Source organism: Canis lupus, chromosome 24 (genome assembly GCF_048164855.1).
Source record: "Canis lupus baileyi chromosome 24, mCanLup2.hap1, whole genome shotgun sequence".
Taxonomy (NCBI): Eukaryota; Metazoa; Chordata; class Mammalia; order Carnivora; family Canidae; genus Canis; species Canis lupus.
In genome coordinates this window covers 31,684,058-31,708,258 of record NC_132861.1, presented here as the reverse complement: position 1 = coordinate 31,708,258, position 24,201 = coordinate 31,684,058, and the positions used below count along the sequence as shown (strand labels likewise).

Here is a 24,201-nt window from a genome sequence, read left to right as displayed (position 1 = left end):
GCTGTGCTGTCATTAAATCTTACAGTCATTCATTAGAGCTAGCACTACCTACTCTAACTGCTAGAGGAACTATCTTGAAATGGGATGCCACTGTAATAAGAACATAAATATGTGGCATAGCTTAGCAATTGAGAAGCAGGATGTGAAGAACCTGTTATTAGAGGTTGAAAATATGAAAATCTTTATCATGAAGGCAACACATTTGGTAGACTGTACTTATCTAGGATAGCAGACCACATCCCTACTAATGCCCAGGGTCATCTGTTGCAAAGGATCAAAGTGATAGTGAATGTTCTCTGCTTTTGGTTGTATTTGGCAGAGCAATATAAGAAAAAGATGAGGGGTACCTGGGTGACTCAGTGGTTGAGTGTCTGCCTTCAGCTCAGTGCATGCATGATCCCAGGGTCATGGGATCTAGTCCCACATCAGGGTCCCTGCAGGGAGCCTGCTTCTCCCTCTGCCTATGTCTCTGCCTCTCTCTCTGTGTCTCTCATGAATAAATAAATGAATAAATCTTAAAAAAAAAAAAAAAAAAGAAAAAATGAGCTCAGGAAAAGTGGATAGTTTCCAAAGAGAAATAAAAGGGAATAGAGAGAGTTCAGAAAATTTAAACCTGTTAAGGAGGAAAATACCAACTGCTTCTAGCTGCTAAACAGCAATAAAGGCCCAGTAAGACCCAGCTTTGGTGAAAAGATCAGATGAAGTATATGACCTTCCCAGTCAAGTCTTATAGTATCAAGGTCACTACTTGCCCCATTGAGAGCTAGAAAGAGGCACAGGGGACAGTAACAAAGAAATAAAAGCAAGTTTGGAAACTATGTTGAGGAAAAACTCTAGGTGTGGTCACTGGCCCATGGAATTGACTAGCAAATAGATAAGACTTTGTTAAAACTTTGAGGGATTTTCATCATACACCCCCCACCTCAAAAAAAAAAAAAACAAAAAAAAAAAACAAAAAACCAACAGCCAAACAAACAAAAACTCCACATGCCCAAACTTTCACCTTTTATCTCAACTATTGGAGCTGTAAAACGACCCTGCTCCAGAAAGAAGTGGGCTAGGAGAAGTGAGAAACCCCAAGGAAGCCTCAGCCCCCAGCTCGCTCTTCAGAGATATACACAGAAAGTAGTGGGTCAAGCAAGAACCTTCGAGAGAGCATAGCCTAGGGTATAATAAACAAAAGAGCTCCTCCAGATAATTGAATGATGATTAAGCAAAGACCGTTCCTCCTCCTAGATTTAGGGGCCTTTACAGCATCTGAGGGGGTCTCAAAATATCCACAGACCTGTAGCTACTATGTCTCTCTTTCCTCCCTTTTCCAAATGGGCTGTTTTTATTGTGGTTATCTGATCCATGCTCCTCCTTGAGACTGGAGCTACTTCAGATTTGACAGAAAAGAATCACAGGGAGAGCCTGGACTGTGACCTTGATGCAATGACAGGGTGAGAGCTGGAGTTGCCCCCCTGGGAGGAGTGAACGTGCTTAATGTGTGAAGACAAGGAAGCAAACAGATACTTGATGACCAGGAGGGTGGACTGTGCAGAGAGTGCCAGTGCTTGCTGATCTCTGCTTCTCTTCTCCATCCAGGGCACACAGCTCATTCTGTTTTTAAGCCCTCTCGCTGTTAGGTAAGCTCTGGCCGATGAAATATGGGTAGAAGTGCTTTATACCAGCCCAGCCCATAAAATCCTCCTATGCATGGTCTTCCATCCTATCTTCTATTTTGCAGCAACCTTAAAGCCACATGTTGAAGATAGTGGTAAAACCCTGGGTCCCTGGGTCCCTGGGTCACCATCTGGAAGAGAACTGCCCAACCTACACGGGATTGTGATGTGAGTGAGAAATAAACTTCTGCTGTATTAAGATAATGGGATACAGGGGTCGTTGTCACAGCAGCGAGTGTTATTTACACTAACTAATGTCAGGATAGAGAATGCCTATATTTAGAAAATATACTGAATAGGAGTAGCTATTAGAGAAAGAGAAGTCAAGAAGCTTAGAAGAACCAGGAGTATGTAGGATCGGATAAACAATGAGAGAAGAGAGATTCAAGAAAGAACTGCTAATGGTATTTGTGAATGTTAATTTTACATGTCAACTTGGCCAGGCCGCGGTACTCAGACATTTGGTCAAACATCATTTTAGATGCTTCTGTGAAGATGTTTTTCAGTTGAGGTTAACATTTAAATCCGTAGACTTTAAGTCAAGCAGATTGCCTCCCTCCTGTGGTGGGTCTTATCTAATCAGTTGAAGACCTTAATAGAATAAAACACTAACCTCCCCAGAGAAAGGTCATCTGTCAGTGAATGACCTTTGGACTTGAACTGCAACATTAACTCTTCCCTGGGTCTCTAGCCTCCTGGCTATTAGTTCTGCTTCTTTGAAGAACCCAGGGTAATACAGTGTTAAGTCTACAAAATGGTTGAAGAGGATACAAGTTGAAGCTACATCCTAAGAAGGAAAAGTGGCCAGAGAAGAACAGGATAGGAGAGGAAAGGATCTAAGGCACAGAGGGAGAAATTGGGCTTTAGGAAAGAGAGATATTCTGTGCCTGAAGTAGAAAAGATAAGCAAGTCCGGGGAGCTCCCTGGGAAGTTCTGCTCTGAGCAAATCACCTACTGCTCAAGAACTGAGGTGGGACTTTCTGCCTTCATTAATACACAAAGGGCTCCACCCCCAGTGGTTCTGGTTTTTTCTCTCTACGTGATCTCTGCTCTATAGCAATTTCCTTTGGCTTTTAACAGAAGTATGGCTCATGTGTCAGTAAAATGCCACCCCCCACCCCCCGCCCAGCTCAAGTTATAAACAGTATGAAGCATTTCTCCCAACCCCACCCCACCCTGTCTGTGCTGTCTGTGGTTCTGTGACCAAGTCCCAGCCTTAGCCCCATCCTGATAGCCCCCATCATCTGGGCTCTTAGGGTGGGACGGGCAGGGGAGGGAACAGGATGGGAGAGAGGGAGGAGATTGGTTCAGTTGACCCCGGGTTTATCCCGCTGGCTATTGGTAGAAAATGCCTGAAATTGAAGCTAAAGTCTTCCACCCAAGGGCTGGTGAAATCTCTAGGAAACCCCAGTCTCTCCTCCCTTCCTGATCTGTGATCTGTGATCATCGTTTATCCTCCTCTTTCTGCCTTCCCTCTGAACTATTTTGGTGCTTTGACTCCTCCTGACTGTCTGCCAACTCATCTCCAGTTCTTTCCTTCCACTCCAACGTGCTGGGTTCCCTCTCCTGAGAATCCTTTCAGAACTGGATCCGAACTGGAGTTCATCCTCTGAACCTCTTCAGGGCTGGGATCTGCTCACCCAGGGCTCATCTGCAGCCAGACACGGGCCTATTTCATTTCTTTGTTGGTGCATTTGCATATCATGGCAATACCACAGGGTATATAGACCCACCAAATCCGAAGGGGCAGGCATGGGGGCCCTCCCTCACATCAGGGATAGGCCCTTTCTTGGATCAAGCCGACTAAAGCAAGCGTAGAGAAAACCAAAGGCCATTTGCTTGTTCTTTCCATCAGTAAGTATTTGAGTGTCTTCGATGAGCGGCAGCGTGGTGTGCTGTAGCTCTGCACACAGATGCTGGATTTAAGCCTGCCTGAGTTCAAGTTCTAAGATCTCCATTTACTCACTCTGTGACAGGAAGCACATTATTAATCTCTCCTTTCCTCCACTAAAAGATGAGGACAATAAGTGTGCTTGTCTCATAAGGCTGCTCATAAGATTAAATAAATCAACACCCAGGTCACCTAGCTAAGATGCCTTTGATGTGAATATCCTCCCGGTGTTTACCAAGCAGCTCTCCAGGTCCACGCCACCATCCCAGGAGGCTGAGGTGTCCTTGGAATCCAGACTCAAGGAGTACACTGTGAACTACCGCCAGGCAGGCAGCGGCTTCTCCAAGCCTCAGTCTCCGCATCTGTAAAATGGGCACCATGGGCCCTGGCTCCCTCTCTAGAAGTTATGGTGAGTCTGTCTTGAGAGAATGGAGAGAATGTGCTTTACAAAGGAAACTTGCCAAGGCCAGGTGGAGCGGATCAGAGAGAGCCGCACATCACTCAGCGGAACTGGCTGGGGATTTGTGCAGGGTGGCGGGTCTTGGCCCCTTCTCAGCTCCTGGCTGAGAAGATGGTTCCTCGGCTTTGGCCCTACCTACTTTACAATAAAGGCAAACAGAGGTGGCCATGGGAGTGTGGAGATGTGGGAAAGGGCCAGGCGGGGTTGCCCCCACCCTGGGGTCCCCTCTCTCCTTGCACTATCGCGTTGTAGCATGTATCACACCTAGCACCATCACTTGTTTGAGTGTTGGCTTTCCTCGCCAGATGCCACCTCCTGGAGCAAGGGCTGGTGTGAAGTGTTCCTCCCACCCCCAGAGTTTGGGGCAGAAGCTGGCACATGGAAGGTTGGCAGGAAATGTTCCATTAACGGAGACTGACATGTGAGGAGCCAGGAGCCGGGAGGAGGGCCTCTGACGCCAGCCACAGCTCCTTGCTTGACGGAGGTCACTTTCCCTCCCGTGTTACTGTTTGCACCAGAGGTCCCTCCACGAGCAAAATCACCAAATTGCGGGTGTGTGTGTGTGTGTGTGCGCGCGCGCCCGGGGCCCAACGCCCTCGTGGAGAAGACACGGAGGCTGGGAGGGGAGTCCCCAACCTTGCGGGCCTTCCCGGACCGGACCGGGGCGGCTGGCAGGCACCGGGACCTTGAGCGTCCTCTGCCCCGAGACGGGCGCGGGGACCGCCCGGGGCTGAGACCCGCTCCCCCCACCCCGCAGCCCGGCCCAGCCCGGCCCAGCCCGGCCCAGCCCGGCCACGAGGCGAGCGGCCCCGGGGGCCGAGGGCGGCTCGGGAGGAGGGTCCCCCGCGCGCTCCCCGGGGCGCCGCGGCCGCGGGGCGGGGGGCCGGGGACCCGCGGCGGCACCAAGAGGCCCGGCGGCGGCAGTTTTGAAACTCCCGAGGAAGTGGGTCTGGGCCGGGGCCCGGGGAGTGGCGCGCAGGGAGGGAGGGAGGGAGGGAGGGAGGGAGCGCGCCGGGCAGGGGGGAGGCGGGGCGGGGCGGGGCGCGGGGCGCGGGGCGCGGGGCGGCCGCAGACCTCGCCGGCCTCCAGCGGGAAGCGCGCGGGCGGCGGGAGGGCGGCGGGATGGGCGGCCCCGCGCCCCCCGGCTGCGACCCCGCGGACCCTCCCCTCGGCGCGCCGCCTCCGCAGCCGGGCGCTCCAGCGGGCGGCGCGTAGGGCGGCGGGCGGGCGCGGGCCGAGGAGCTGCGGGCTTCACCCGCCTCTCTGCAGCTCGAGCCGCCGCCCCGGGGCGCTCCCGGGGCCCCGCAGGAGGCACCATGAAAGGTAAGCCCCGCGCGCGCCGGAGGCCGAGGCGCCCCCCCCCCCCGCGCCCCCGGTGACCCCGCCCGGCCCCCGCGCCCCCCGCCTCCGCCCGGGCGCGGCGGGCGCCTCTCCGGCTGGCGGGCTGCGGAGGGTCGAGCTCCGGGCTCTGGGGGGGCGGGAGGGCTCTGATCCTCCTGCCCAAGTAGGAGTTGGGAGGGAGCCCCAGGTCTCCAGCGGGGGGACAGGAGGAGGGGGGAGGAGGGGGGAGAGTTCACACGCAGCCCCCTTCACAGTCCTCTTCTCACTCTATCCCTAAAGAACAGTTACAAATTCCGGACAAGTTTCTGATCGCTTGAACCGGAGGGGTGGGGGGCGCGGAAAGATGTCACCAGCCCCACCGTCGGGCAGTGTTAAATCTCCATCCAGGGGACCCACCTCCGAGGCTCCTGCAGCCTCTACCCAGCCTCCCACCAGGCTCCAGGCCTAGGATTCTCCTCCAAGAGCTGCAGCCCCGTCCTCAGGAGAGACTCGTTGTGTCCAAGCCCCTCAGCCCAGACCCTGCCCTTTGGGACCTCTGGACTCTCCGACCTGCCCTCTGACCTCCCAGGGACTCGGCAGCTGGGGAAGGCCAGTGGTCTGGGTCTGAGCTCTCGGCAGGGCAGAGGGTCATCCCCACGGTGGCCCGTGCAGCCAGGTCCCGGGGATGGATGGACACAGGAGCGGGACTTGGTCTCCAGTGTTCCTATCTGGGCCTGGCTTTCTCAAGGCCTGGGGAGAAAGCATACTTTGTCTTCACACTCATTTTCTGACATTGGAATCATCCTATGGGATAGGGAACCTTTTAGGATTTTAATGCTCTGTCCCGTGCTTTAAATATTTGCTTTAAATATTTCCCTAACACCTCTGGCAGGTGCTCGTGCTCCCGGCAGTGAGAACCTCCCCCGCTTCTTTCTGACTCACTGAATGTGTGGACTGAATAAGACCTTTGAGATCATCTATAGGGCTCTAAACTATACTGAAGAAGCAGCTCTGTTTGTGTTTTACACAGAAGGGGCTCACGGACAAACCTCTGACTGAACCAGCCTCCATGTTGTATAGTTGAAGAAACTGAGGCCCAAACAGGTAGAGGAGCAGCTTCACAGGTCTGCGAACCTGTACATCCCCATAGGTCCCCACACTCGGAAGGCCTCATACGAGGTTTAAGGTCTTGAAAATCTTTTTTTATTTTTTTTATTTTTTATTTTATTTTTTATTTATGATAGTCACACACACAGAGAGAGAGAGAGAGGCAGAGACACAGGCAGAGGGAGAAGCAGGCTCCATGCACCGGGAGCCTGACGTGGGATTCGATCCCGGGTCTCCAGGATCGCGCCCTGGGCCAAAGGCAGGCGCCAAACCGCTGCGCCACCCAGGGATCCCGGGTCTTGAAATTCTTAATAACTTTTAAACAAGGTCCCCTCATGCCTTCATTTTGCGCTGGGCTCTACAGATGATGTTGCTGGTCCTGTGGATAGGAGAAGGGACTTGCTCAAAAGTCACAGTTAGTCAGGGGGACCAGAGCCCAGGGGCCTGACCTCCAGACCAGAGCCCTGGCTAACATACCCCTGCCTCTCTAGTGCTTCCTTCCCTCTGGCCCCTCTGTTTGTGTCTCCCAATGGCCTCGCCATGTCTTGGGCTGACCGGGATGAGGCAAGCAAGTTATAATCAACCCCAGGGAGTTCCCTTGGCTGCAGAGAGGAACCGCACCCACCAAGCTCCTGCTTTCAGCTACCACATCTATGGTGCTGTACCCACCCCCGTTAGCCCGCTGGGGGGCAGGTCATTACCCAGAAGCCTCCGGAAGGGTCTTAGACCGCATCTCACCACAGGGGCCTTAATGATGATGGTAAGATGCTCCACATACTCAGAGTGGTTTGGCTCCACCAACATTCCTGACAAACCCTGTAAGAGAAAATCTAGTGCCGTGAAGAGAAGCAGGACAGGAGTCCTCCCAAATGGAGGAAACATCCTGCTCCCATAGAGGAAGGAGTTAGGAGCACATGACCTGCCTTTTTGAAACTCATCGAGGCAATTCCATTCCTCTGAGTGGAAGAGGAACAAGCTGGTGTGGATGAACATTTGGAGGAGGACGGGCCATACCGTGGCAGCAGGTCTCTGGGTCCTCCCGGCCTGCTGGCTGGAAGTCTGTGGGCTCCCTCCTTGGGTTCCCAAGCTCTGCCCCTCTCACCTCCTTTTCCCAGTTTTCAACCAACAGCCTCACCACCATGTGGGGCCAAATTCCTGTTCACTGGGGCCTTGGGGGCAGCTCTCATGTATTTTTCCTCCAGTCTCCAGGAAACCTTCTGTGATCCCCCATAACATCCCAGGGGCAAAAAAAAAAAAAAAAAAAAAAAAAAACATCCCAGGGGCATGGGCTGCAAAGCTGCAGCGGGGGGTGTGGGGGGGAGACAAGGATGCCTCCCTATAGGGTCTTCCCTCATCCTTCCCCTCCCCCTCCCACCCCAGTCCCCCAGGAGCCAGGAAGAGCTACCATCTCTACCTGAGATGGAAAAAGCAGGGCAGACAGCAAATATTTGGCCTTTGGATCTGTGGACTATGAAGAATCAGGATTTTTTTTTTCACCCACATGGAAAAAGTAAAGTGCCCAGCAAAGCAGGGCGGCCCTTCCAGACTGGCCCGTCCCCAAGGGGAACTGGCTTCAAACCCTCCTCCAAAGGCCCCACATTCAATCTGAGAATTACATCTGTTGGCAAAGATTCACTATCCCCCCTCAAAGCAAAACATGGTGATGTTATGCTTGGTGGGGGAGAGGGGTGTTCGTGGGGACGGTACTTAGGCAAGAAAACGCATTTGCTGAGGAGCACCGCCACCGGTGGCCGGACGCCAGGACCTGCTCTGCCAGCCAAACTGTTTCCACCCCAGAGCCCCTCCTGCCTGCCTGCCTGTCTCTGGCCGGGCCTCCCAGGCAGCCACATCTTTTGATGCAGGCTGGTACCTAGCCCCAGGTGTGGCCCTTCTCATACTTGAGGGGTACACACAGCTGTCACCAGCCCCTTGGTGATGGCCCATCTTGGAGCTGCCCACTGGCTTGGCTGAGCCATTAACAGTCACCTGTGGGATTGTTTACACACCTGTGGTGTGAGGGTCCTGCGGTGGGATCCCTCCCAGGTGTATGAGCGCCCCCCACCCCAACACCTTTAGAAGCAGCCTGGTTCACTGTGATTTGAGAGTCAGTCTATTCCTGGCCCCACGTGAGGCTCTGGCCAAAGCGTTTCCCTCTCTGAGCCTTATTCTTCTCCTGGGTGGTCCCTGAGGCCCATCCTGCTCTGATGCAGTGTGACTCAGCCCAGGAACTTGGAGCCTGAGTACCACTTGGGGAGCGGAAGGGACTCAGTGGAGAGATGGTTGGAAGCAGGCCCACAGCACGAGCGACTCTTTGCCCCTGAGAGACTTGTCCTCAGTTGCCACATACAGGGCAGAGCCACACCCCCCTGTTCCCCAAGCGTGGGAGGAACAGCCCCTCCCTGCAGAATCAGAGACCAGTGCCCACATCCCATGGACAAAGGGCGGACAGGGAGAAAAAGGGCTGCAGGATACAGCAATGTGATTCCAGGAAAATCTACCACCCACAGCTTGGCCGAGGAGATCATCCACTCAATGAGTGGGCAGACTGGGTCCCCTTGGAAAGCCCACCCCCATCCCCAGACCTTAGGTGCAAGAAGGAGCCTGAGTCTAAAAGAAAAGGAGCTAAGGTGGCAGGGTGCAGAGAGCCACTAAACAGATCAGTTTGGTGGACCCGAGGGCTCAGATGATAGAGATTAGCTCCAAACCCTCAGACACAAACACACACCGCACTCACGGTGCCATCCATCTGGGGTAATTTTAATAACCGAGCTAAATTCCAAAGCTAAATTTGAGAGAAAAAAGAATTCTGCTTCTCCGTTAGAATTGTTTGCTGGAATAGCTTAGCAGTTTTCTTGAAGGACAGGCAGCTGTGAGGGTGTGAGGACTGGCAGGTACTGCAGCAGGACGAACTGTGCCACTCATCACTCGTATATATACACTGCCCATGTTTGATTATGTTTAATTTAGCAGATGTGTGTGTGTGCGTGTGCGTGTGTGTGTGTGTGTGTGTGTTGTGAGCACTGAAGTCCAAGGTGAGAGCTGGCCCTATCACCCACCAGCTTTATAACCTAGTAACTCTGATGAAGTCATTGGTAGTCTCTGGGCCTCCTCATCTGCAAGTAGACTGGGCCAGCTTTGATGTTCTTCCCAGCTCTAACATTCTACTCTGTTGTCTTTCCTTCTGAGAGGGCACATGTATTTATTTTTTTCTATTTGAGTAGAGTTGACACACAATGTTGCATTGGTTTCAGGTGTACAACATTGCACAAATTTATATATTACGCTGTGCTCACCCCAAGTGTAGCTCCCATCTATCACATACAACCCTGTTAGAGTGTCATTGACTGTATTCCTTCTGCTGTGCCTTATATGCTGATTTATTCATTCCATTACTGAAAACCTGTATCTCCTACTCCCCTTCGCCTATTTTGCCAATCCCCCCCACCCACCTCCCTTCTGGCAACCATCTGTTTGTTCTCTATATTTATAGCTCTGATTCTGCTCTCTGTTTATTAGGTTGTTTTTTTTTCCAGATTCCACTTATAAGTGAGATCATATGGTATTTGTCTTTCTTAGGCTGACTTATTTCACTTAGCATGATACCCCCTAGGTTGCAGGTGGCACGATCTCCTCCTTTTTATGGCTGTGTAATATTCCACTCTATATGGAGGGTTTATATATCTATATTTATATTTTTATCTATCCATCCATCGATCTATTGGTCTATATCTATTTTTCTCTCAGAATAAGCCCACAGGGTAGTGTTAGAATGTGAGGTCCATAAATATGGTGACCCTATCTCCCTTTTCATTGCCTCACTCTCTCACGGTGCCTGGCACCTTGGAGGTATCCCCTACATTTGCAAGTGAGTAAATCTGAGTCCTCCACTGGGCTGAAATCCTTAAAGGCAAGAGTAACACCATGGTATCCCCAGAACCTAATGTAGGTATTCAATAAAGACTCATGCTTCTATTTAACATTTACTGACCAACTGCCAAATGTCAGGGCTCGGTTGTTGGTTGGTGCCTAAGGGCCAAGAAAGATGCAAAGAAGAGCTCAACATCCTTTCCCTCAAGGTGATTGCCCTTTGCTAGTACGCTCCAGATGTGTGCCCAAATCATTCAAAAAAGACTTAAAGTGTGTCGTGAGAGAGACCCCAAGGAGGCCATTCGGGGTTGTGTTGGTTCTTTTCCTGTCTCTTCTTTAGCTGCTCCTCTTCTGGATGAATCTGTTATCTGTGGAGCCTCTGGTTCTTAGGAAGCCCCCATCCTTGAACAGTCTTACCCAGTCTTGTGGATTTGACATGTGGGGAGAGGCTGATGATACCAGGTTTATTCCTCTGGGCTCCAGACGCATATTTCTGACAGTGTCCCGAACACCTGTCAATAGAGACCTGTGGATGCCTCCTTCAAGGCTCAGATGAGACACCGTCACATCCACCTGAACCTAAGCTAAGGTATTGGTTATCCTGGGATGTTGCCACACACTTTGATGGTTTCTGCCCTCAGGCAGACAAGACGTACACACTTAAGAAGAAAATCACATCACAAAGGGAGATGAAGGAACAGAACAAATGAATGGTCCGTACGGTAGATTTGGGGTAAAGAGCATTACAGGTTGGGGCAGTTTGGAGAGGCTTTCAGGAGGAGTTGAAGGCTGAGCAAAACTTGGATCAGGTCACTCAGGGGATTGTCAGGAGGGGCAGGAAGTAGTGTTGGGGAAAGTCGGATTTCTGTCACAGGTAACCAGTTATGGGTAGTGAGATTGGCCTGCAGTGGAGAGTTGGTTCAGAGACTTGGGGAGCCACTGGACCCAGAGGCCTTGAGAGCGGTGCCAAGGACTTCCAGTTGTGTCCTGTTGACTTTGGAGAGGCCCTGGAAGGGTTTGTCAGTAGATGGCCTGTTGCTGCCTCTCCCCAGAGATGTGCCCTAATGACTTGAGTGCACATTGGAAAATTAAAATTTCTCCTTTTAGAAAATGGGAGGAAGAAAATGACTTGTGGGAGAGCCAGGAGTGGTAAGGGACCCAGGCAGGGAACTGTGCTGGTTTTCATGTCACAGAAACTGAGAGGAGAAAGTTGCAAGAAGGAAGAAGTGGTCAACAGTGTTGACTGTTCATCAGCAGAGTTCATCAATTGGAGAAAGCCAGGTCACACGGGCTGAGGGCAATGGGTAGATCTGAAGCAAAGGTGCAGGGAGGCCTCGCATTAGGAAAGTTTCAGCAAAAGGGACCGCTGAGTAGTGACGGTAAGAAGCGGGGCAGGCCCGAAGGGGTTTTCGAGGTGGTGGCTCATTGGAAGGGAGAGGGAGAGGAGAGAGGAGGAAACGGGCATGTGGTGAGGAAGGAGGGAGCTTGGGAAAGCTTTGCCTGTGAAAGAAGAAAGGATCTTGTACCCAAAGAAAGGGAAGAACCGACATATACAGGCATAGACTTGTTGCATTTAATCTTTTTATAACATCCACATTATAAAAATTTTTTGAAAAGTTCAGAAGAGGGAGGGGGGAAAAAGTACTTACGGGGATCCCTGGGTGGCTCAGCAGTTTAGTGCCACCTTCAGCCCAGGGCATGATCCTAGAGACCAGGGATCAAGTCCCACGTCGGGCTCCCTGCATGGAGCCTGCCTCTGCCTGCCTCTCTCTCTCTCTCTCTCTCTCTCTCTCGAATAAATAAATAAAACCTTTTTTAAAAAAAGTACTTACATGAACTCCTACTCCTCAGAGATCATTGACAAGATTAGGATGAGCGTTCTTCCAGAAATCTTTCTGTGTATATTTGCACACAGATTTTTTTTCATATGGATAAGATTATACTTTCCATGTTATTCTGCATATGTACTTTTAAAATTCAATAATAAAATATAGGTATCTTCCCTGGGGAAAATATAGACCTGCATTATTTTTTAAATGGTCGCAAAATGTTCCATATACAACTTTATAGTAATTTATTTAACCCATTCCTCATTGAGGGATTGGGCATCTGAGTTCTTTACATTTTTCCTTGCGTTTGTCATAGCATGCATCGATCTTTGCCTCATTGTTTAAGTATCCCCTGCGGAAAAAAACTAGAAGGGGGTTTGGAGAATCAAAGGGCATGCCCATTTGAAGTTTGAAAATGGGATGCCACACTGCTCCAAATGCACAAGCAGGTCCTTCGTTCCCACTGGGTTTGGGGTGTAACACCTGGAGAGAGTTTGAGGAAGGTGAAGAATTTTGATCTTTTCAGAAAAGGAGGAAGTGAGCTCATCTTTGGAAATTAGTAAGCTGAGAAGAGGAGGAGTAGCAAGCAAGGATCCAGGTGGCAGAACTGAACTGAAGACAAATGCACACTGCTCTCTGATGTGCCCCCACCCCAGGCTGGGTTTCCCCAGTGCAGTGCAGAGAAAACAGGCTGAGTGGGTGAAGGGCACAAGTTTCCAGAAGGTAAAGCTAATAGCTCCAGCAAGCTGAAGCTTATCACGGGGGACCAGACTAAAGGCAGGATAGAGTAAGGCATGCAAAGGCTTAGTGCAGCAGGGAGTGGGGGTGAGCAGTGGGAGAGGTCCTTGAGATCCTGCAGATGAAACCACAGGAAGCCTTATGTTCCAGAAGGCTCACAGGCTAAGCTGTGGCTGCAGTGAAGAAGAGATAGATCCCAGGTCTAGGAGCCAGCCTGAGGTCTAGAGAACCAGTGGACCGTTAACAGATGTTCCCTCCATTAAAGATGATGGCAGGAGTACAGGATAAAAAAAATAACCCAGTCCAGGCAATGTACTTATCTGGAACAGTGATCCTCAAACTAGGTGCACCTCTGTATACTAGTTCCATGGGATTCAATATATCTTTTTTTTTTTTTTTCAAGAATGGCAGGAAGTTCTATGATCAAATGTTTGAGGAACATAAAATTAAACACAGAATGGAGTGGGTTTTTTATTTTTCAGAACTTGTCAAAATCTTCACTATGTTAATATGAGTTTTAAGATGGTATAGAGTATGCAGCATTTTCTAGACTTACTTGATCGAAGAACTTTTTTTCACAAAGAATATTTTGGAATTAGTGTTTCATAGGGCATAGTTTGAGAAATGGATTTAATCTCTCTCTCTCTCTCTCTCTCTCTCTCTCTCTCTCTCTTTTAGAGAGAGATTGGGAGGGAGGCATAGGGAGAGGAAGAGAGAGAATCCCAAGCAGGCTCCATCCCCAGCACAGAGCCCTACACAGGGTTCAGTCTCACAACCCTGAGATCATGACCTGAGCCAAAATCAAGTCAGATGCTTAACCAACTGAACCACTCAGGCACCCTGAAAAATAGATTTCTTGAAAGTTGGAAATTGGTCCTGAGCATGAGGGCACCAGGAAAGGATAATAAATGATAGTAGCAATTCAAGTAGGATCAGAAAAAAATCCCAAGGAAGATGACAACAACTACCATTTATCAAGTATTTACCATGTGCCAGGTACTTGTCATTATCACTTCGTTGGTTTCTGTGAGTAGATGGTATGCCCTCTCTTTTGCACCCGAAGCTGAGAGAAGGGAAGAGAGTCCCCACGAGAGAGAGAGAGAGACAGAGAGAGAGCAAGGACCTCAGGTGGTGAAACACAGGGAGAATGAAGGGTTTGAAGATCCAGAAATGACAACAGAGAAGATGGAGCAACTGGTGATTCCCACTCCTCCCCCATTCCCATGGGACTTTAGGGTTCAAGGGGAGCAGAGGAGTTTCTGCCTCCACAGAGGAGGACCAGTGTGTATGTGATGGGGAGGGTTGGGTCTGTTGGCATGGAGTGAATAGACAGTGTTGTCTTCTCAACTGGAGGCTACACCACCCCTTGAAGGGGTATCTAGAAATGGATGGGCATTTGGAGTTATCACAGTGACCAGGGATTGCTGGTGGCATTTAGAATGCCAGGAGTCTGCACAGTGTGGGTAAATCCTGTCTGATGAAGAATTGCAGCACCCTGATGCTCAGTGCTCCAGTTGGAAACACAGAGGGCAGAAAAAGGGAGGAAAGTCACTGAGGACAAAGAGGGCTTAGGATAAAGGGTGTGAGTTTTCCCTCACACTGTGTGGTGACCATGACCACAATGCAAAGACAGGCTGTGGGCCAGCTACAAGGTTTCAGACAGAGGTGATAGGAGGAGAGAAAAAACTTGTCCCAGAGCATCGGATGGGATTTTAGGAAGGAAATAGCAGAAAAGAGGTGATTATTGCAGGGAATCAGATCATGACAACTTGATGAGCAGGAGAATCTGCAAGGGAAGGACCAGATTCATTAGAGCAGAGTGGGGCAGACAGATTCCCACCGGAATAGAGATGCATCCACAGGAAGCGTGTGGGGAGGGGGTTAATGGCGGAAGGGCTCTAATGAAAACAATCTTGCAACCTTAATTATAGCATTCTCCAACCTTAAACTATAGCTATGCTGCAACTTTAAATATAGCATTGGCTCCTGAGAAGACTCTGAAATCTTTATTTTTACCGACCCAATTGGCTGTTTTGAAAACCCACTCTGTGAACTCCGTAGAAGATAATCATCAAAATATGTTCCTTGAAGTTCCCAAAGAAAGACCTTTTATTCAGTTCCTCGAATCTCTCCCCCTTGCTGACTCTGACGGAAGATTGCTGTCCCAGAAAGGCTGAGGGAGTAAATTAACTTCATATTTTTGGTCAACCAAAAGAAAGCCGGAGTCGGCAACCACAGGCGAGTTAGCAGTTGGTTCACAGGTCCCAGCTGTTTTTCACCTCCAGGGAGGAGTGAACCGAGCTCAACCCCAACAGAGTCAGCAGTCACGCCGAGCAATGTGCCAAGACGTGCACCTTCCATCGCATTTTCTACGTGGCTCTGTGGGAGCAGAGGCTAAAAACATGTGGTTTCTCTTGGGGCTGTCCTGATATTTGAGTCAGCTGTTACGACCTCAGGTATGAGAGGAACAGAAGCTCTTTCAAATCTTTGGTGGGTGCCCCTATTTTGTGAGTCTGAGCTTGCAGCACTGGCCTTCAAAGGCTGCTGGATTTTTTGTTAGTTGGTTAATTTGTTTTAAGCACACTGCCTGCAATTTCTGTAGAGATCACTAGATGAAGAGTAGAGAGCCTGGCTGTGCCTTTGGTGAGTTATTCTTGGGTCTGGCTTCTTTATTACTGCAACCCGGATATTCCCTCGTGACAGCTGTAATCCCTTGAGGCCTCTGGAACAGGGGAAGCAGAAATTGGTTTAGATGTTTGCTAACTGGGACAGCTTGTTGACACTGTCCCAAGTTTGTCCTGAGAGAGTGGCCTTCCCAAAGACTTATTTATAGTCCTGGCATTACCATGTCTTCTTCAATGTCCTTTCTGAAGCCCACCCCCTCTTGTCACAGTTGATCTTGGAGTCAGGAAGATGGGAAAAGGAAAGAAAAAGAGATAGAAGGCCTTAGAGCCTGTTTCCCTTTCTGGAAACTTAGCCTCCCTTCAGATACCCATGGCCTGCAACATGCCCTCTTCTTGAGCCATTGCAGACACCTGGCAGTCCATGACGTTTGACACTCCGGTTCCTTCAATCTTCAGCATGCCAGAAGTCCTCAGTTTCATGGGTAACTTATGTATGACACAGGGAAGAGCCAGGGCCTTATTTTAGAGGGTGGTAAAATGCTGATGGTATTCTAAAGTAATTAATTGGGACTCCACTGGAAAAAAGAATACTCCCCCAACCTCCCTAAAAAGAGGCCTTTTAGCTTTAGAAGAGGAATATCATATCCCTTGTTCTAGTTCTGGGAAAGGGAGGGGAAACAGACCCTACATTCTGCTGCACCCTCCCCCTTCATTCCTTTTCAATTCAAACGTTAGGCCCCGGATGTTAATGCTAAGCCTCTGCTGCTTTAAGCCTGCTGCTTTAAGCCTTTGCATCCTCAATGCATTAGCACTCCCCAAAACCCCCTAGACATGGAGAACTAAGAATAAACCAAATTTAAACCATATTCAAAGTCATTAATCTTTATTATTATTTTTTTTAATAAAAATGAGCTCTTAATTGAAACAGCAGAAGTTAAGAATTAACTAGGGATGCAGGCCTTCTCAAAAACGGTCAGCAAACCCATCTTTTTTTGAACACCCACTATGCGATCAGCCCTGTGCTGGCTGAGGCTGGAGGAAGATTTCAGACCTCAAGGAGATGTAAACAGACATCAGGCCTGGATATAGAAGGCTTATCCCAGCTCTGTGGCTTGTCTGAGCTGGGCATAGGCCAGCCTGCAAGCATTCTGTATGTGTGTTTGGATCTTCCTTCAGCTCCCTGGACATGCAGGAACCACTAACAAGCTGGCAGGTCATTTCACCTCTCCAAGCCTTTGTACCATGACAGATGGGCTCTGTGACCTGCAAGTTCCTCCCACCCTCCCTGACTCTGAAAACACTTTAGAAAGCCGGCGTACCCAGCACTAAGTCAGATCACAGCAGAAGGCAGGGGAGACGAAGAGGGGGAAGAAAATTCATCTTCTGTCTCTCTCCACCCCACTTGGCCTCTGTGCAAGGAAGGAGTACAGACTCCTGTCTAATCAATCATCCTCTGATCAATCATAGCCTCTGTATCCCCAAGCCAAACTTTTCTCGGTGCTTCCCCTCTGTTTCTTCCTCTGTCCCCGACCGGAACAATCTTGGTGTAATGTGAATATAATGAGCCGGTGTTTGCAAAGGGCTTGGCTTATAAAAGCCTCCCAAATGCTTTGGATTATGTCCTCATTAAGATGAACAAGGCTGAAGTGGAGAGTCGCTAGAGCATTCCGGATGTAGGTAAATTAGCGGTCCCCCGGCCTGCAGGCCCAGTGCTGGAGAACAGGAAGTCCAAAGGCTTAGAAAAAGGAGGAGACCCCTTTGGGGATCAGAGAGGGCGTGAATTATGGAGCTGCGATGTCAACAGAGGGAACAGCGCCAAATACTTGTGAACCCCTTGTCTACAGAGAGCCAAGTTCTGTCCTGGCAACTATCATTTCCCTGCCCATGGGCTGCAAAGTACCGGAATGGGGGTCTTTCTTCATTCCCACGTGCTGACGATGGCCAATTTTGAGGGGCCCTCAATGGGAGAGGCAAGCTATGACAAAGCTGTGTGCTTTTTTTTGGGGGGGGGGATGTTTGCGGAAGGTCAGTGTCAGCCTTGCTTGATTGAAGTCCTCCCAGATCCCTTGCAGAGGCTATAAACAGCGAAGTGATGAAATTGGCCCTGGAGCCAGAACAGGGAGGAGGCCTCGTCACAAGGGAGGGTAGGGAAGCATCATCAAGGGGTGGAGAGAAATGAGAAACAGGGGCAGGAAGACCTAGAAGCCATTTCTGCTCCAAAGAATGGAAGGAATACCTCCCCTGGGGACCACGGCGGCGGTAAACCCGACAGCGCACAGCGTGGTTCTGGCTGAGATCATCCGGGGCTGAGACAGGTTGGCTGGTTAGGGTGAGGTTTTGGCCAGACGGGATCCGAGCCTGCCTCATCTGAGACCTACATTTATGGCAGCAGGATGGCAATCCTGGTGACCCCCCTCGTAAACTGTTGGCAGATTGATGACAGGATGGCAGCCTGAGACACAAAGCAGGGCTGGAAAGATTGATTTCTTAGGTTTTTTATGAGGGAATCAGTGGTACCTGCCATGTCAGCCCTCCTTCTGCCACCATACGCACCCCCTGCAGGGCGAGCAGACACACACACACTCGTGCACACACACCTGAGAACACACTTGCTCTATCAGAGAGAGGCTACCTCGAGTCCTTTATTGCAGAGAGGAAATCAGCCAGGATTCAGGAGGTTTTGCCACTGGCTGGCTTTGTGACTTGTTGGCCACCCCCAATTCTGCTTCCTCACCCATAAAATGGGAAGAGTGGCTTCCCACCCTTTTTATCTCTCAGGCTAGTCATAAGGACCAAATGCACTAATGGATATAATCCCAGCTTTCCACCCTCCCCCAAATTAACTTTGAGAGTGGGACACTAACTTTGGTGTCTTGACCAATCTCCCCGGCGATTCCACGTGCAACTATGGACTTAAAAATGTAATGTAAAATCATTCATAGACTCCTTTAAATATTGATTTATTATTTTTTCATGAGAGACACACAGAGGCAGAGAAATAGAGGGAGAAACAGGCTCCTTGCAGGAAGCCCGATGTGGGACTCGATCCCAGAACTCCAGGATCACGACCTGAGCCGAAGGCAGATGCTCAACCGCTGAGCCACCCACGTGTCCCCATAGATTCCTTTAAAATTGTGTTTGTTGAGCATTACTCACGGCCACCCGCCGCTCTAGGGTGTTTGGATAAAACAGAGAACAAGACAGACACATTCCCTGCCCTGAGATCTTAAACACTGGGGGAGAGAGCTGCTGAATAATGAAAGGTATAGTGCCTTCTACAATGGGAGGACACAGCCCATGCTGAAGTATATATAACAAGGGGATGGTCCAGTTTGGGAGCTCAAGGAAGGCCACTGAAGAAGTGGCATATAAGCCGTGACCTGGACGACAGCAGAAGGCATTCATGGCAATGATTGGTGGCATCTTTAATTTGGGGTCCCCCTCAGTCCCTCCCTTCCTGAGCCCATTCCGGGTGCCTCCACTTACCCAGTGTCCTTGCCCACTCTGCCTTCTGGCTCCCATCTTGACCAGTGGTCACAACTGCACAGGGTTTGGGAAATGAGGTCTTGGAACCACTCCAGCTGCTTCCAGGTCACTGCCAGAGCCTCCGAGCCCCCATCACATGTTCTGTCGGCACCAGCCGCCTTCACTTCTACCCATTTGCCTTGATGCAGAGGCCAGATTTCTTGGCACTTATGGGACCTTTGCTCGTTACTCCAAGGAGGCAGTAGGTATGACAGAAAAAAGATTCCTGAGTTCAGATCTCTGCTTCACCACATATTCTGTGTGCTGTGAAGCAACATTCTTAACTTTTCTGAAACTTTTCCTCTTTTTGTCCATGGAAATTATATATTTTTTAAAGATTTTATTTATTCATGAGAGACACGGAGAGAGAGGCAGAGGGAGAAGCAGGCTCCCTGCAGGACCCTGGGATTGTGCCCTGAGCCCAAGGCAGATGCTCAACAGCTGAGTCACTCAGGCATTCCCCAAGTGATATTTTAGACTGTGAAGCATATAGGGTTGTGGTGAAGATGGCCATAAGGCAAGACCCAAATTTTTATCGCATCAAAAAAGGGAAGAAAGAAAAACAAAAACTTCAAGCTTCTACTTCTAGTGTTCCCAGCTTAAAATATTCTTGGATTATGAAGTTTATATAGTAAACAACAAGTGAACTGCTAAATGCATAGCTAAAGTTGGAAGAAAACTGAGGAAGTTTCTGAAGACCAAGAAAAAAAATTCAGATTAGGAGCTGAAACCCAAGAGTGAACAAATACAGAAGCCGGATGTCAGGAACCTGAAGTCTTACAGGGGCGGGGGGCGGGGGGGGGGGGCAGCTGGCTGGAAGACCTTCACCGTAAAGCCTGTCACCCTGTGTCACCCTGTGAAACCCTGGGACAGCCTTTCTATCTGTTTGTTTGGTCCCAGTCTTTTCTGATTGGTCAGTCTTCCTACTGATTGGTCAATATCCATACCTCTGGTTAAAGATTTTGAAGCACACCCCCACTAGTCTACTCCTTGGAAAAAGGGCAGGGACAGGATGGGAAGTGGTGATGGGAATCCCCCTGCCAGAGAGCTGACTAGGAAACTGGATGTCTCCAGAGAGTCCAGAGGGTGGAAAAGACTGTGCCAGGTAAGTAGAGGCTTGCCCTCATGTGGGCCGGAAGTCCAGTTTATATATTCAGTGTGCATACTTGGACAATCCAGTTTAATAACTCAAACTGCAGTGGTCCCAGATTGGTAGCTCCCCTGGCACCTGGCAAAAGTCACAGAAATCCCCTCTGGAAGAAGAGTCCTGAATACAGACAGACTCCTCAGGATTCTACTGTTTAATCAAGGGGTACAATGTGAATGCCCTTCAACAGCTCCCCGGTCTTTCCCTTCCCCCTGGAAGGCACTGTGGTGGCCTGAGAGCTGTGCACACACAAGCTTTAACAGTTTTAGAAAGAAATATATTGAAATATCGGCAAGACAGGTGATAAAAAGTTATGTTCTTAAGTAAGCCTCTCACACACACAAAATCCACAGCTCAACAGAAAAATGGGCAAAGGCTAAATATAGACAATGCATGGAAAAGAATGGCTAGAAAGCACTTGATAATGGTCAGCCTCCTAATAACTTTTAATTGTGCAAAACAAAACATGGAGAGGCTTTGAGTTAAACTGGTAAAAACATTTATTTTTATGGTAAGACTCACTGGGGAGGAACTAGTATGTCAGTGTCTATCATACGCTATACGGGTAGGAGTGTAATTTGCGTGCCGTTTCCAGATGGCAGTTCGTTCATTTATTTCCAGGGCATTAAAATGTCCTTACAGGGGCACCTGGGTGGCTCAGTGGTTGAGCGTCCGCCTTTGGTTGAGGTCATGATCCCGGGATCCTGGGATCAAGTCCTGCATCGGGTTCCCCGCTTCTCCCTCTGCCTATGTCTCTGCCTCTCTCTGTGTGTCTCTCATGAATAAATAAATAAAATCTTTAAAAACAAAATAAAATATCCTTACAATCTGATCCAGTCAGTTCACTCTTAGGAGATTATCTTGAGAAAATCCTACATGTGCATCACATTGTATGCACAAAGATTTTCAATGAAGTATCCATACACACATGCGCACATACATAGGCGAGCATAATTTTTTCTGAAGCACATACCTCATGGCCCTGCTAAATATTCAGTGCGGATTTCCTAAAAATAGGAATATGTCAGAGAACAGTTGTAAATTTCGTGAATTTGCCTTGATACTTTATCTAACCTACAGTATATGGATTCCAGTGTTCTCAGTTGACTGACACTATCCTCTGCACATTTCCTTTTCCTCCAGCACAGGATCCAGTCTAATGTCAAGGATTGCATTTAGTTGTCCTGTCTCTTTCACGTTTATTGTCTGTTATGACTGATACTTTTGAAAAATACAACCCCCTCCCACATAACTTTTTTTAATGTGATGATCCTCAGTTTGTGTTTTTCTCCTGTTTCCTGGTGAGTGGATTGGGGTTATGCGTTCTTGGCCAATAAGTTGTGTGCTGCTCTGGCTGTCACATCTGAAGGCACACAGTGTAAATCTGTCCCTCTTAGGTGATGTTAATTTTGATCACCTGGTCAAGGTGTTGTCTCATTTCCCCAATAATAATTCCTGAGGTTCCCCCTCCCTCATAACTAATAAGTCTTCTATAAGAAGACACTTTAAGACCATGCATATATATTGCTCTTCATCACAATTTTCCCTAAAGGTGGTATCTGGTGATGGTTCTTGCCTGATTTGATCTTTAGTATACTGATTGCAAAGGGCTGATTTCCCAACTCCAGCACTACTGTTAAGAAAGAGCTCTTCCCTTTCCTCCCCTGGCTGCTTTAAGCTCAGCCACCATCATGAACAACACAGTAATTATCCAGACTAGGAAGTTCATGGCCAACCAGGTACTTTAGCAGAAACAAATGGTCAGTGGTATTCTTCGCCCAGGAAAGGCCACAGTACCTAAGACAGAAATTAGGGAAAACCTAGCCAAAGTGTATATAAGGCCACACCAGATGTCATTTTTGTATTTGGATTCAGGACCCGTTTTGGTCGTGGCAAGATAACTGGCTTTGGCATGATTTATGATTCCTTGGATTATGTAAAGAAAAATGAACCCAAATGTAGACTTGCAAGACATGGCCTGTATGAGAAGAAAAAGACCTCAAGAAAATAGGGAAAGGAACGCAAGAACAGAATGAAAAAAGTCAGGGGGACTGCAAAAGCCAGTGTTGGTGCTGGCCAAAAGTGAGCTAGAGATGAGAAAATAGAAGGAGTAAAGATTCTTCAGTGACTTTATCTGTGGTGATTGTGCAGATATTTTAAATAGATGATTAATAAACTAAGAACTTAAAAAAAATGAAGAGCCTTTCCTTCTGTCTGTCAGCAATATGGATTCATGAATTCCTATTTTTTCAATGACTTGTAATAGCTTATTATAACTTAATTATTTTAGGGCTCAAATTGTTCCAGATTTGGCCAGTAAGGTTATCTTCAGGATGGTTTCTATTTCCTTATGGCATGTCCCTATCATGTGTTTTATTTATTTATTTATTTATTTATTTATTTATTTATTTATTATTTATTTATTTTTTTATTTATTAGCATTCCTTTAATTTCTGAAATACCAAGATGTTCCAGATTCATCTTTTACCTACCTTCTAGCCCAGCCCTAGAATTAGCCATTCCTCCAAGGATCCCTGGCTTTTTTCAAGTTGGAAATGGTATTAGCCACCAAGATTTGGGTTGCTATGGGTGTGCATTGCTATGTCAGTGTCTCTACTTCCTGGACCTTTCAGCAAACAAAGTTATATGTATATACATATCTACACATACAGATACATATACATGTTATATATGCACATAAGCATGAATATCTACGTGCCTATACATATTAGAAATTATGAGTTTATGTTGATACCTTTATGTTGATACTGATTTCAATCCATCTCCAAAGTTTCTTCCTTATCTCCCCCATTCCATATTTCTGGGTCCCCTTTTCCACAGTGAAAAACCCTGAGTCCAAACCACATCCACACATTTACTCATTTGCTCCGTCTTGAATTAACCTAAAATAATTTAAGAATTGCTTTACCCATACTATAATAATAAATAAAATTATATTAGAAGTTTAAGATTTGTTTGCATTTCTTCCCCAATTATATCCTACCGTATCCCAGACAGGGATTACATATTCAGAACTAATTTAGTTTACTTAGATTAAATAATCTTAGGCAAGGTATTAAATTAGTTTTTCTTTCCTTCCCATCCCCTGCTTCAGTATGCTTATTGTATTCCTTCAAAATGTAAGTAAGGTTCATTTGGTTCCACATTGGGGTATTTATTTTGATCAATAAAATTTAATTTTCTGAATATGTAAAATATTAACATGTTTTCAAAAGTCACAAAGTCACACATACAAAGAGTTTCACTCAGAGAAATGCCACTCCTGTGTCCCTTCCACCCCATTTCCCCCACCCTATCCTTCTTCATAGAAAACAATTGCTTTTTGTTTTTTTACTTCCTGTGTTTCTTTTAATGATAAGCAGATTTATGCATGTTTTCTTTTTTTTTTTTTAAAAGATTTTATTTATGAGAGACACAGAAAGAGAGAGAGAGAGAGGCAGAGACACGGGCAGAGGGAGAAGCAGGCTCCATGCAGGGACCCTGATGCGGGACTCAATCCCGAGTCTCCAGGATCAGGCCCTGGACTGAAGGCGGCGCTAAACCGCTGAGCCACTCAGGCTGCCCGATATATGCATGTTTTCTTATTTTACCTTCTTTCTTACAAAAAGTGTTATACTATATATGTTCCTTTGCACTTTGCTGTTTTTATTAAATATAGCCTGTAAATGACTCCGTATCAGTGACTAGATATTTTCCTTATTCATCTGTATAGTTGCATAGAGTCCCATTGTGTATATATAACCATGGCATATTACCCAATCTCCCATAGTTGAATATTTAAATAGTTCTCAGTTTTTGCAATTTAAGCAAATGATCCTGCAGTGAATAACCTTGTCATATATATTTTCAGATTGTTGGAGGTGTATATTATGGATAAATTCATAGAAGTATGATTGTCAGGGATCCCTGGGTGACTCAGTGGTTTGGCACCTGCCTTTGACCCAGGGCATGATCCTGGAGTCCCAGGATCGAGTCCCACATTGGGCTCCCTGCACGGAGCCTGCTTCT

The 24,201-nt window shown here is 48.1% G+C and overlaps 1 protein-coding gene and 1 pseudogene across 4 annotated transcripts in view; both read left to right on the top strand.

Moving 5' to 3' along the window:
- Positions 1 to 5,104: 5,104 nt before the first annotated feature.
- Positions 5,105 to 24,201, top strand: part of SCARA3 (scavenger receptor class A member 3) — a 75,708-nt gene continuing 56,611 nt past the window's right edge. For 3 of the 4 annotated variants that reach the window (XR_012016488.1, XR_012016487.1, XM_072796179.1), the window contains exon 1: positions 5,105 to 5,338. Coding sequence is in view for 1 of the 4 variants with exons in the window: in XM_072796179.1 (XP_072652280.1) it covers positions 5,332 to 5,338 (7 nt within the window). In the remaining 3 variants the exon portion in view is untranslated. The remainder of the gene's footprint in view (positions 5,339 to 24,201) is intronic. The other variant, XM_072796180.1, reaches the window with a different exon arrangement.
- On the top strand, positions 19,838 to 23,580 carry LOC140615971 (small ribosomal subunit protein eS24-like; annotated as a pseudogene).